At 39.8% G+C, this 14,681-nt stretch overlaps 2 protein-coding genes across 2 annotated transcripts in view; one reads left to right on the forward strand and one right to left on the reverse strand.

Annotated features, from left to right (window-relative positions):
- Positions 1–1,490: 1,490 nt before the first annotated feature.
- Positions 1,491–5,440, reverse strand: LOC111254760 (zinc finger CCCH domain-containing protein 15 homolog). The gene is made up of 6 exons (XM_022815944.2): positions 5,269–5,440; positions 3,745–3,943; positions 3,217–3,446; positions 2,506–2,905; positions 2,070–2,254; positions 1,491–1,813 (listed from the first exon to the last, which is right to left on the reverse strand). Exons 1-6 carry the CDS (start codon positions 5,344–5,346, stop codon positions 1,715–1,717), a joined length of 1,191 nt encoding a protein of 396 aa, XP_022671679.2. The 5' UTR covers positions 5,347–5,440; the 3' UTR covers positions 1,491–1,714.
- A 704-nt stretch (positions 5,441–6,144) lies between these two features.
- Positions 6,145–14,681, forward strand: part of LOC147754267 (uncharacterized) — a 39,863-nt gene continuing 31,326 nt past the window's right edge. The window contains exons 1-2 of the mRNA XM_086975592.1: positions 6,145–7,285; positions 7,743–7,880. Coding sequence (XP_086831718.1) covers positions 7,875–7,880 — 6 coding nt within the window. The 5' untranslated portion in view covers positions 6,145–7,285; positions 7,743–7,874. The remainder of the gene's footprint in view (positions 7,286–7,742; positions 7,881–14,681) is intronic.

Genomic DNA, 14,681 nt, shown 5'->3' on the forward strand with positions numbered 1-14,681 from the left:
AATGCATCCCGCTAGCTGTATAAGGTGGTCACAGAAGTCTTGCACGGCGACCGAAAGGGCACAATCTGGGTACTTAATGACAACACCATGCCTGAATTCCTGGACTGAGCAAAAGAATATCCAACGTTGGTTTGAACCCGTCTATTCTCCGATCTTTAAATTAATGCCATTATGGAGCTTTTCATGCTCTAAGAAGGGCAATTAGAAGCTAGGCATGTCCCACTATCTATCTGTTTTTTTATTACATATGGGCACGTGAACAGAAGGTAAATACATCACTCCCCAGAAGCTGAAATAGAAAGAAACGCCTTTGATAGATATGGAAAATCATCATTCATGAATTCAATCATCATGAAGAATCATGATTCAAAGTTACTTAATTCCAAAATCCGCCGAATTGATTTGATTATGATAGCTTAATAATTATATACTACATAATGCTTATTTTGTGTGCCACTCGCCACCATTTATGAAAACAAAAGCGTTTTCACCTCGATCTCAATTCAAAATCGATCAAAATCGCAGTTTTTTTCGTACTCAGATTCTGAACTGGTAATAGATTAACTACGGTTCGTACTTTAGCAGCTTATATACATAAGATAAAACGGACGTTAGTGGTGTAGGTAGGTTCAGTACGTTGCACAGAACGGCTGACGTTAATAAATTGAACATATGCCTCTTTGTCAGATGACAGTAACCCCCCTTTTCAATTCCGTATGCATAGCAGAACAAGTTCTATACAAAACCTACGCACGAACTATTAATAGCTGGGTCACTTTCTTACGACATCTTACGATTATCGAACATGTCATTTGTACAAGTTAAAAATACTTGTAAAATGTTATAACCAAGCGTAGTGAACACCAAACATGCGTTACACTTAGAAAATACTTGTAAAAGCCGATCGGAATAAGATGAAAAAAGGACACATTAGATCTAATAACGTGATGTGGAACGTCGAGACGTTTGACGCTGAAATTTTTAACGACTTCTAGGGTCATGGAACGCTTAAAGAGCTAATAACAGTGGACTCTTGTCGCTCAATGCTGATGATTGCTTTCAATGCATATGCTGCTAATTATTTAGATCAATTTATAGTATTTTGTTGCGTGCTTTAGGTCATTGTTGAATACATTCAAAAGCAAGAGCAATAATAACCGTTTTAGTAAAGAATAAACACAGCATCTATTTAAGATATAAGACGGCTATATTAGCAACGGACAAATCATACGCTGCTTCGAGATCTTTCCAGTTCGACTAGTGCTGGAAAAATTCAACTGTTTACTGAATATGAACGTAATACAGAAATAAAATAATTATTAAATAGTTACTGCAGACGTACCATTTCAGATAATCTAAACTCAAATATATGCCAAAATATGCTACTAGAAAAGGCGTCAATATTTCAGCTAAATGTAGAGCTTTCAATTCTCACAAAAATGTTAACTTGCTTTTAATTTTTTTTGAGAACAATAAACGCACTTCAAGCGTTAGGTAAGTACAAACTTATTTATTTATTCATGTCCTATTTAATAGCCGCACATAGAATCAAGTTGTGTTCCCAAAATACATCCTCACGTCAGACCACACCGTTTCAGCGAAATCAGATCCGGCATAGCGTATTCCGACGTACGGTTGAACTCAATGTAGTCAGCCGGTTATTCCAAATCCGCCCCTACTGTTTGGCCACCAACCTTATTCTATTGTTAACATTTTAATCATCTTTATCCTCGACGTCCAAATCATCTAACTCTTCTTCTAACCCCTCTAGGTCTTCCTCATTGAACAGTTCTTCATTAACTTGTACCTCCTCCTGAAATGTAGTGGCGATAAATACACATATTTTACAGTGATTGTATAACTACCTATACAATACCCATATTAAGTATCGCAAATATAATAACAAAAAATGACCTGCACTACACCAATTATATGGCGGGCCTACAAATATAATAAGTAATAGAAGCATATCTAATTCTGTGCGTTTTTCGACTGTAACTGGCTTGACTTTAGCCGCGCTGGTGGTTAACGCTGTTAATAAAGTTCTCGTTATGATAACATAATATAACCTTTTTAGGTTGCTCAAGCTCCCAATGTCGCTTCTCGATGATCGTTCCTTCAGAAGGTAGCCGGGTGTCTAGATCTTCTCCTGCAGCAGCTGTAACTTTACTGAGTTCCTCAAGGTTGATCTCCTTTGCCTGAATGGCCACGTCGTCGTCGTCGTCTTCGCGTTGTCGAATGTCGAAAGCCTCACCTGATGGAAACCGAAAAATCGTATACACATTAATTACCTTATAAATTAGAACAAACTTAGAATTCCATTGAGGAGGACCTAACGATGTTTTAGATCTGGTACGTGTAGCGTGTGCGGGCATAGAACGCATAAGTATTTATGCAAGGAGAACAAAGTATAGGACTCACGGCTTCTGCAATGGGTTGAATGGATTAACTCTTGGAGCTGTCTTATCTATATCTCGGTAAAACTGAAAGGAAAGAAAGTCGTACCATCGTCTCCATTTTCGTCGTCGTCTTGCGCGAGTTCGGGGTTGAAGGTGAACATGTCCCTGCCAGATAGGCCTACTCTGTTTCCTGCTTTGAACTCGGCCTTTTTCTTTTCATTTTCTTTGCGAGCGTTTTCCTTACGTTCCTCAATTTTTCGGCGTTTCCATGCAAGGAATGTTTCAAGGGTGATTTTCGTTTGATAGTGTCCGAGTGCCGCACGTTCTATCTCTACGAGCTCCTCGATTGAGACGTGGTCCCCTTTATCCTCCTTTTTGCGATCCTTCTTGAGGACAAAACCCGGCGGCAGAGCATGCCGATAATGACACTTACTTCCTCCGTTTGGACATTCCCAGAACCATCCATACTTCGACGATTCCAAGGCCTCCAGAAAGTGCTTACAAATCTAAATTGCAACATATAAACAAAACGATGTTACAGACCTAGCTATGATAATAAAAATAAACTATATTCCTATAGACTATAATATTAGAGAATGATCCTAAAGATGGAATACAGGATGTCTAGCACATTGGGCGTTGGATGAGTATTTTGTTTGTCTATATAATTGGAATATGTCAGTTTGCATTGCTATGACTTGGAAGGCGTGTATTTATCAATATATACAAGACGTGTTCTTATGAATAGCGGATGTTCAATAATGAGATAGCCAGTTTTAAGTGTAATAAATGAGATAGCGCTGTTACCGCAACTCACAATGTCGGTTTTTGGCATCGCCTTCTCGGCCGCCCCGTGTTTCTTTTCAACAACTTCTCGAAGCTTGTCCTCGTCCCAGTCTTCCATTGTTTCTTCCCGTTCGTCGTGGTACATGTTTTTTTTTTCCGCTTTTCGTTCTTGAGCGAGATCATGCGAGAACTTGCACTTCGTGCCCTTTGTACAGACGCCCTGCTTAAAGAAGGCGCACACCACCGTCTTGGGATCGGCATCTGCAGAATACAGAACACCACACGAAACGTGAAACAATCAAAATTAGCAGTCTAATCTACAGCACTAAATGGACAAGCGATGTTTTTACAGAATTCTATGTTTACTATTGCTTGAGAGCATGTTGCTACCTATAATCAATATCTAATTACAGTCGTTTACGGAACAAGCAAGTTCTATGATGCATAAGAGCGCACTGTCGCGATACATTCCGGCCTAACTGCTGACCGTTTATAGTAATAACGACGCCTGGTTCCGTAACTCACTCGACCCCTGTATTTGGGAAGAGCTGTTAAGTACCTTTCGGTGCTTTCTGGATGACCGGTCGGAAAAGAGCGTTTAGCTCTGCCAACTCTGCATCCTTCTTTTTTTTCTCTTCCTTTTTATCAGGAGCTGCAGCTCGCGCGGGCTGGTTACCCTGATGAACCTGTTTTTGCACCTGCTGTATAAACTTCTGATTCTTGGCGCCTTTTTTATTCTTCAAACCAAACGTTTTGTCCTGCAATATATCAAACGTGCAAGCAACAGAGGCTATGACGAATATGTTGTAATTATTATTCCTTGTTACATATGGTCTTATGAAAGGAAATAACACACTACAGCAACACGGGCAATAAATAAAGGTAATACGGATCGTTATACTCTCAGGTAAACAATTGACAGGATAAATGTTCTACAGAATTTCCTACAAAAGATCATTAATAATGGTTTTACCTGTGGCCCGGTCAGGTTCTCTGACTCAGAAATAAATTCATTACAATCTTGTGTTGCCTTATTTCTTTTTGAAGATTCTGATTTATACTGTATTGTAACTACAAACTTCACGTCCTTGCGATGATTCTATAATATCCCGTGAGTCGGAAGAATATTAGCCCTTAAGAATGATTACAAATTACGCTGTTAGGTAACGCTGTTAGGTAACGTCATAACTTTTGAATAGTTATAAAGGTTATCATTTTTTATTAAGCCCATTTCTACAGCTCAAAGGTAGGTCAGGATGTATATTCTCTAAAGACCTGGATTCTCATTGCGAGCTCAACAGAGAATAAGGTCAAAATGGTTTACAGCATAATAAAAGAAAACCGTATTCAGCATAATAAAAGAAAACCGTATTTAAGAAACTGAAACACGCTGCAAACTTTTTACGTTTTTACAAGAGAGGGTCTCAGAAAAACGTGCTTATTAGCCGTCGAGCCTTAACACTATAAGAAATGAAATTTGTTTCTGTTTTAACAGATACATGTAACCTCGATTCACACTATTTTATTAATTAATGCATCAGCACAAGTTTAAAAATTCTTAGTTTATTGACGATTCCAAGTGACTAATTTTACTTGCAGACTTCGTATGTGAAAGAGATCCAAATGTGGCTGACTGTATATATAATGGGTCCAGTAGGCTTGGTCAGTGGTGTAGAATTCGTAGTTGGCATTCGATTACCGCTCCTATCTAAATCTCCCGGCTTGCAGATCGACCCATACCTGTGCCCCGAACGCGGTGGATGGTTCCTGCACCTCCACGCCAGAAACAGGGGCACAGCTTCGTTGGCATTAGCGATAAAAGTACACTTCGCTAGAAAATCCGCTTTTTAAAAACCCAAAAAACATCGCGATAGTATACACGCACAAGTGAGTCCCATGCTTCGATTTTAGACCCTAATAAAAACGAGCGACAGATTTCTTCGTGGAGATAGATACGCTAGTCAACCGGAAGAGCACTATGGTAGCATATTTAATCGAGTACGATGTTTCAGCCGAAACATGCTTCCGAACGGGGTGAGGAAATTAGCTATTGGGCAGCTAAATTTCATTGACGTGTACAAACCTCGATCACTTTCTCCTTTTTCTTCTGTTCAGCTTTTTTTGAGGGTCCCGCGGGTGCTTTTTTGGGGGGCATTTTCATTTGGGTCACCAAAAAAATCCTTTCAGAATGGTACCGACAGAACCACCAAAACAGAAATATGTCGACTCTATATGGGGGCCGCCATCTTGATTTTAAACACCGGATCATTTCTTTACTGGCACCAAAAATTATTATGCTGATAAAGATTACGCGTGTTCATAAATTATCTGGTGAATGGCAAATTTGATTAAAATAACTATAGAATGTGTTTATGATAACCATGAATATTGTTGGAAAAAATTCGATAATAGCGGGAAATTCGAATTTTGACATATTAATACGCATGCTTTCCAGACAGACTCCAAGATCAGCGTACCTTCGCACTATAATTCATTTATTTATCGTTTGGGTCACAAGTCGCAAATAAAAAGAAGGATTATTCTATGCGCATAAATTGTTATAACGGCTTGAAATAGTAAATATGAATACTTATATTCCCAACAAATGTCGCTTTTCAAGTCAACGGATTTCAGAGATTTCTAAATTCTGCGCTTTATACAGTATTTCAGCGGATGTTTTAGCGGTTGAACCTTACTAGCGACTACTTTGGCCTTTTGTCTCCAAAACTACGTTCAATTCAGTTAATTCTCTGCAAAACCCTTAATTAGTGTCTTACATACGTACTGAAATTAAAGCATAATATAGACTTGAACTCTACCACCCCCCGAGAGTACTCCAAGCGATCCTTTTCAGTGGGTCGATGTTTTGTTCCCCTTCGCTCGGTCCACTTCTACGTACACAAATAGTTCGTAGCCAATTGAAAGCAATCCAGCCCTCTCCAACCCTCACTCCAATTCAAGATGGCTGCTGACAAGGCGTCTGTCAAAGTGACAGCCTTTATTAAACCGTTGTTGACAGAGCGATTGCAATTGGAGAAAGCTGACGAATTTTTCTGCTAATCGCTCCATTGGTTTGTTCGGCTCGTGCTAGCGGCGGGCAATGGTTCCAGCGTCAATATTATGTTGGTACGCGTGCTACTGCTACTGATATCCGTTCCGACCGATTGTTTACATATTACCCCGTAGGTTACCCTTTAACGGCAGCAGAAAGTCGTGGCGCAGCTACTTGTATGTGCGGAGCGAGGAGGAGCTGCAGTACAATGCAGTGTGCTGCCGTTCGGGCAGTAGCGGGCTGCCAACGAAGGGGCAAGCGGAATCTCTGTGGAGTATGGCCGTCACTTGCCATCCAGTCCTGGATACAAAGGGCAGAGTGTTGTGGTGTCCTTATCGATAGTTCGGAAAGCCGTGTTGCACGGAAACTGGATGCAAACAGCAAGCTCAAATAAAGGGAGCCTTTGCTCTACCAGTGTTTCAATCGCCGCAGCAGCAGTGATGAGTACTGCTTTGCTCCGCGTTAACCGTTACATACCAGTATTTTAAAGAGAAATTAATATCAGTATGATTAGAACGGTCTCTGGCTGATGTTTATGTACTTGAAGAAAGGAGGATGTCGACCCAGGTCGTCGCGACGTGACGGAGCGTATGTGTGGCTTTGTTGTGTCAGGCGTGCTTAGTGCCTTTCTGTTGTCGGTGAATGGTGACGGACCAGACTAAAGCGAACAGTACGATCAGGATTTTTGTATGCTTGTTTCTGTTGTCGTTTTCCATCTTGTTATTACTTCCGCTGGCCGTGCTTGACACAATGAGGGACAGCGTACCTGCTATGTATAAACATTGTCTCACCTCAGTGGATTAAGCCGACTGTGGGACGATGACCACAAAGTGCCAGTGTATATAGTGAAGAAACATAAGATCAGAAGAATATCAAAAGAAGATCCTGTGGTGAAAGACGTGCGCTCTGTTGTGCTCGAATTTATGGTCGCAGCACCAGTAGTCAAGGAGGACGTACTGGTCTAGTTCGATGCATTGGTTGTGAAGAGTGTTAATGAAGAAGCAGAAAAAAACGTGCGTTGATAAAGAAAAAGGGGATCGTTGTTAGGGTAAGTACAAAAATTAATGAATGAGAATAACAGCCGAATAGCACGACGACGTACAGGATCGATTTGTTCTATGGCTGGCAGTGTTGGGCGGATTGTAGAATTTCGGTGGGCGTAGTTTGTTTTATTAGAGGAGAAGTCTGTTCTATTCTGCTTTGCTGCCCTTCGTTGAAACAATGGCTGCAGTTGAGAAGACGGGCAACGCCTGTGAATGATAAAGCAAACGGGGCAAACTTTGGTCTGAGGGTCGAACGGGTTTCAGTCGTACGCAGAAACGTCCTGGAGGGCGCTAGACAAAGTTGACTTTGTCAAATCCAGAGTTAGACGATTTAAATATACCTTAGGTTAGTGTGTGAGACTGACTAACTGTGGTAATTGCACACCTTTTTGAAGCTGCGGTTATGCTGCAGTGTACTGGAATCAAATGCAAATTTAACCGTTATTTGCAACCGTAATTTAGGGATCATCGACCGAAAAATCGACGTTTGGTTACGGTCAGCGTGGTCTAAATCACAAATAGACACATGGTGGAGAGCTATTAGGATGCGTAGACTTATAATGGCGTTGTGAGACTCGTTTTTAAGGGATCCTTATGACGGTAAGTTAGACTAGGAATCATTAGTATAATTAGTATTGGTGGTGAACTGGTAATGTTGCGACAAATTCGAGCAAAATTCATAAATAAAAGCAAATGTTTTTTTTGCTTAATGGCGCGGTTGCTCACATCTGCTTTCACATATTACGTTCGTCTAATGGGTTATTTTTCAAAATCGTCATTTCGACTATCTCAACGGTTCCTGACGACTTCGCTCAATGTTCATCTGTCCTTATATATATTTAGGGCCTTATTCTTGTTGGCACGGTGCTGTGCTAGCCCTTCGTGAATATGGTGTTCGGCGTATGGATAGATGATGTGACTACAGTTCGGTGTAAGTGCATAAACAGCAGCCATGTTGACAAACTAAGTATAAGCTTAAGTAGCATTTAAATGTCTTCAAATTGAACACGTGCTAACAAATTGACCCGGCAACTTTCAGAGTCCCCTTTTGGGGTTACTTTCAGCTGCAATCAACTGAAAAAAGCTGTCTGACGATATTTATCGACGGAAGTGAGTTTTGGCTGGGGTTTGCATCCATAATAGATTTAAATGTTCGCTGTGAAAATCCAGTTTCTTTTTTAAGGCGATGCTACACCAAATTCTGCCAACTTCGAGAAGACAACCATTAAATCTGGACGATTGCGCTGATCAATAGCCATGAACACTTATGTACAATACTTGGCAAACGAGTTTCGTAGAATCATCTGAAAAAAGTGCTTTTAATTAAGTAATCCAAACATCTAACTATTACGCCTCCAGTAGAATTATAATTTATAGATATACCTTGTCCGTTGTTGGAGATCCCTTAAAACATCTGCCCAAATCTGGGTATGTTGTTACTGAGATTATAATTTTGTTTTACTGCAGAGGCGGTACTTAATATATAATAAAATAAATGTACTTCTCTATGACGTTGATCAACTCGTGGAAGAATCATCCATAGATTTGCTTTTACGCCCGTATAGGAATCGCTATAAGGCTTACCTTCTATCGAACTGTGGCACTCTGTAATGCGTAACAGTTATTGCTTGCTTTTTTCATTCGGATATTATACGATTTTTAGTACTCCGACCAATTGGCAGCCGCGACGGAAAGTGATCAAGCGTAACAGCATATGAATCGCTGGTCAGCGAAATACGTGTTTCTCAAGCAAAAAATGCCTCTAACTAAAGACGAACATGTAAATTAATTAACGTTTTTCGGAGTAAAGCGGAAAATACAAACGTGAGTTAGATCAGTAAATCTTCCAAACCGTACGTGAGAACTTTGGCTGGCTTAAACCGGAATATGCTGGGAAGTGCGATGCGGTGCATCATTGATGTGTTGCCTCAACGAAAAACCCGTTATTACCGAAAATTAGTTATAACTATTCCTAGACGCATCACTCAAGCCCCAAAATTGCCTCACACACATGAACATACTCATTCAGACTGTTGTTTGCTTCAATATGCCGAGTAAGTACAATATCTTGGTGGTGTTCGAAACGTACCGCGGCGAAAGGCCACACAGGGCTGACACAACTAAGACAGTTAATACATTTTTATCTTATTTTAATTTGGAACAAGCTCAGATAAGTAATAAAATACATAAGTTTGGCGTATTCCTTACCTGGGATGTGTTTGAGAAGCTTGAGCGTTTGAAAAGGTCGCAGCTATTGACAAGTTATAAATAGAGCTTAGTTAAATTTTCCTTGCATTAGGAAAATTATTTGGGCTCTCGTATACAAATAAATATACAGTGCGCAATTGTCCGTTATAATTTGTGCTGTATATTGAAGCATAAGACACTGCCGTGTTTTTCGAATAGAGCATTCTAAATTCGTAATCCATGTTCTGAATATATAATTTAAGCAAGCTTTGGCTTCAAATAGCTAAATTTATATCTGATCACTACACGATTCGCTGTCGCTTATTATTATATTTCGCTTTTTCTCTTCAAGTCCTTCAATAGCCTCGTTATAGTTACCGGCAGAAACAGTGGTAAGACTTGACGGTGGCACCGATCTAGCTAATTAGTATTTTCTAAACAAGATACTGTCGACATCTGTTATTTCGCTGGGTTTTTGTTTTGCTGTTGTAAATAAATGTGAGATTTGAATTATGTATAGGAATATCTGCAGTTTACATAGAATGGCGTTGTAAGCCTATTGCCTTGTTGGCCTGATGAACACGTAATGGGTTCGAATTTGGGCGTGGGTAGACTTCGTTCTGTGCTGGAAGTCAGCCATCTAAAAAAATACCGGATGTGAAATTCGAAGAACTCTTTAGTCAGAGGAATCTTGGCATGATACAATGCTGAATTTTTTTCGCCTGGACCTGAGACATCGATGTCTCAGCATTCGTATTGCTGCGCGATCACAGATTATAATGAACTATTATCTTGAAGTTGTAAAATGCAGTCTTCACTAGTCCATCGTACTTCACATTCGCTGTATCGTAATTTTAACTTTGTTAAAATGAATTGCGAAGAAATCATAAAGATGCCCTAATGTGGCTTTGTGTCTTTGCCTTCCGATTTTTACTGATACAAAATACTTGATTTGCCATTAACCTAGTAAAGCCCGTAGCACAATACCAATAGTGCTTGCAGTAATAAAAAGAAGTTATTCAGTTCCCGATTGCTGCACCTGAATTAGAAATTTAGCAATCTTGAGGAAGCTTCACGATAAGTGAATTTAATATTTAACGAGAAAACGCCATATTCCTTCAATCAGTGAAATGTTATTATGCAGTAACAATAATCCAAGAGCTCTTTCACTAGCTACGTGCGGACGCCAACGCGGTAATGGCTGTGGTAATGGTAATTTTTACGATGATTATTGTGAACGAGAATCTGGCGTGCTCACGTTAGTGTGTGTGTGTGTGTGTGTGTATATGCCTTGAACCGATAGTAAACGTTACGTTATTATCATAAAAAATTGTTGACGGATGCGTCTTCCGCGAAGTCAACCTAAGATAACGTCAGCGCGTTTCGAGTATATATCGAAAATATACTTTCCTGTGTACAGAGACGTATGAAATGGAACAGTAAACTGGTGAGATATCTCTCGACTAATGCTAGCGGCATGCCTACATTTGATAACAGGTAGAAATTGATATACTCTCCATGTTTCTAAGTGATACTGCTTAGGATCTCATTGTATTCGAACGTCTATGCTAACAACATACATCTATGTCTGGTTGATAAATCTATACATGTCCCCGTGTCGACACAGAAAACGGCTTTCGGATTTTTCTCTATCCACCGCCAGATTTGGCGATAATGAGCAATTGATATTGTTTAGTAGAGGAAGCTAGTTTCTTGCGCTGCGGTGTCTATAATTTACTGCGTCTCACCGTATCTGACGTCTCTCATTCCAGAAATACGAACATTAGACTATAATTATGTTTCGCATTTAGGCGGGTTTAGCAGGTCCACCTTAAACTCAAGTTATTCACCATGAACTGACTATACGATGGCGATCTTAAAAGATTTTTTTATGGGTAAAATAGTGTCATTTGTCATTACCAAATAGACTATAATCTTTTAGATTTAGCAAGTTAGATGCACGACGTATTGCTTTGAGATATGGTTGATATTTTTCTTCGTGAACGGTAAATCCGTTAATTCTTCATTCTATTTTCCCCAATCATATACATGCATATATACGCATCGCTTTCTGGGCTATACAGTGCTCTAACATAGCTATCCAGCTATCCTGATAAAATCGTACATGCTAAAGTTACTGCGCAAATAAATCAACTTAAATCAGAATTTTATCGTGCACGAGCAAGTGCAACAAGACCTTGGAAAAAGGGCCTACATAACACGCCGATAGAGGAAAGGTCAGATATGCTTATTGTGTGTCGTTCAATGTATACAGTAATTTAAATATGAACATATATTAGCCTTGAAAGTCATAGGTATTATAGGATTCTAATTATTTAATTATTAATATGGAAATCGAAAAAATCATCGATTTCTATTTAACTACAGCTCACTGATATATGCTCGTTATGCTTTTCTTGGCACCGTTAGACGGCACTGCCTAAGCAGCTCCCTGTTTCTAGTTTCAACATGACCTTTTCTACTATGGGACTCGTTGCTCAAGGGAAAGGAGGACACAAACATAACTGGATCAAGGACCTTTGCCAGAGTCGCAAGGCTATTTCGTCTCTTTGCCAGGATCCACTCTCTTTGTAGCAACCTCGCCTCCACTCTTCCTGACCACTGTTTCCTATCAGCATTAGTCCAAAGCTCCGTTACCCTTTCTTTCGCCTCCTGTGAAAAAGGATGGTCTTTGTAACAGCTGTAATTAAATAGAAATCGATATGATTTTTTTATTTTCGTTCAATTTGTAATTAAACATTTAGAATCAGGATATAAGCATTAGAATAAAATGTAGAAAAACGTTTTCACTAAAGACGTCAATAACTGCGACTCTCAAGGCTAATATATGTTCAAATTGAATGTAATTACTGTATATAGGGAACGACACACAATAAGCATATCAGACCTTTCCACTATGTGTTACGCAGGCCCTCTTTCCACGGTCTTGTTGCATTTGCTCGTGCACGATAAAATCTTGATTTAAGTTGATTTATTTGCGCAGTAACTTTAGGATGTACGCTTTTATCAAGATAGCTGAACAGCTCTGGTAAAAAAGTGTACAACCCAGAAACTGCGGCGCAGAGAATTTCGGGATCGCTTTTCGGCAGTGTAGTCCACGTTTAGCAAAGTTAGCGACAAATGGAAGCGCGCCTTGCTATTGAGGGCCGGAACGGTTCCGGAGATTCGCCTTGCCATAGGAAGATTTGCCTTTTTCATTGATGTTCCAGACATCCGAAACGACAAAATATCTGCAATATAGCTTAGGGAAAGAGCGCGCGCTACTTCCGCGGCGCTTCAGGAGAGGACCTTGACCGTGACGCTAGGAGCGACCTTGAAACATAGCTGAATATAGCCTTTTAAAGTCCGGATTTAGTTAAGGGTAGCATATTTTCATCGAGCTGGCAGGAAGGTTGGAGCGTATGAAACGGGTGGAGAAACAGGAAGACGAGTGGCATATGGGGCATAGACGGTAAGAATCTGGCAGGAGATACTTTGCCTTTTGCGTTACGTTTTTGAGACTGTTAATAACAGCGGTTCTACGTTTAGCAGGAGCTGGAAAATACGTCCATACAAACAATGATTATCTCGTAAAAAGTACTACATTCGATTAACTTATTCCTCATATTTAGTACGTTTCTTAGATAGTATATTAGTGGCTAATGCCTTCGTGACTATTTTAAGATCTGTTACGAAACGACAACAAAGGCTATATAAGCAGACTGATTAACTGCTCGTCGTGATGAGATTCGAAAGATGTATGCGATGGAATATTTAAACTGGGCTGTTATAATTATTGTGGGGTGCCTGACCATAGAAACTTGCCGAAAATTCGTTACCTATATCTGGCCATAAGAGGTAGTTAGTAATACTTATGAGCAGCCTACTCAAATCAGTATTACTTAATTTTTCAATTATCATTGTATGGCTAACAACGATTATTTTTAATGTCTTCAGTAAGTCTATTTTCTGTACATTTACATTCCTCATTTTGAGAAAGGATATAATTAAAAACTCAATTACCTACCTACCTTGTGGCCTAGACAACTTTTATCAAGGAGTTTTAGAGGCGCCTATCACAGTGAGTTATTAGGCGGCTACGTATTAATGGCCAGAGATTAAACGCAAAGAGCGATGGCCTTTGACGTCAAGGTCTGGATAGTAATAGAGAATCGGCCACCTAAAAGTCGCCAGGTCAAATCGTAGGGACATGAGGCACCACCACAGACAGTCGTCCGTAGGTTTATGAGCGTGAATTCATTTAATCTAAGTTAGGTCGTCGAATTGACTCCAACAGCGTATCCATTTAGTTTGTATGCTTAACCACTTCGGCCACTTAATTTCTATTTACCGAGTGTCGTAAATGAACAGGCCTTGATCTAGAAGAGTAATTATCCGTAAGTATTACATGATCAGCTACTACGGAAGCGTCACCTCAGAGATTTGTCTGGTCTAAGAATAAATAATCATGTGTCGTGTACCGTACAATTTGTGTTAATAAAGAAAAATATGCATTGTAATACGTTCGTTCAATACTAAATATGAAAATCACGCGGGACGATATTTGTTATAGTAGTAGCTTCTAGTAGTCGACAGGATTGCCGTGTCGTTTCCGAATTTCGAGGTGCATCTTCAATCCTTTCATCCTTAACAATCAGGTCGCGTCCAGTTGGAACGAAAGTTGATTCGGTGCTATATTTACATCTTACCATTGCAGTCTTCCCTGACAAAAGCGAACGTTTCTACTCGACAACAAATTGCCAATTTGCTTTGTTGCTTTCTGCCCACTTTAGGCTTGTTTTGATTTGCCGTTATGTCTTTAACTAAATTAGTAGCCTTTCCCTTATTGTAAGGTTTGACCCAGGCTTCGTTTAAAAAAAGTCTTTTTCTAAAATAAGTAGAAGTAACTAGGCTGAATTTACATGTCGATATGCATAGGCCTTATTTGCTTCGCCATCTTTCCTGTTATATTTTTATCTAGATGCCACAGCAGAATTTTTTTCCATATTTCTATCAAGCTGTATTTGTTGTGCTCGCTATTGTTACCTAAAATATTTCATAGGGTAAGCTTATTGGTCTATGTGATCGCCCGTCTTTGCACGTAAGACAGGATATTATGTTATTATAGCGAGCAAGCCGTTTTCCTATAACAGTGACATGTATCAACCGGCCCGACTTTTGCTAGATTCGGTGGACGGCGCAAGACGATGACAC

The sequence above is a fragment of the Varroa destructor genome, unplaced genomic scaffold (genome assembly GCF_002443255.2).
Source record: "Varroa destructor unplaced genomic scaffold, Vdes_3.0 BEIS01000007.1, whole genome shotgun sequence".
NCBI lineage: Eukaryota > Metazoa > Arthropoda > Arachnida > Mesostigmata > Varroidae > Varroa > Varroa destructor.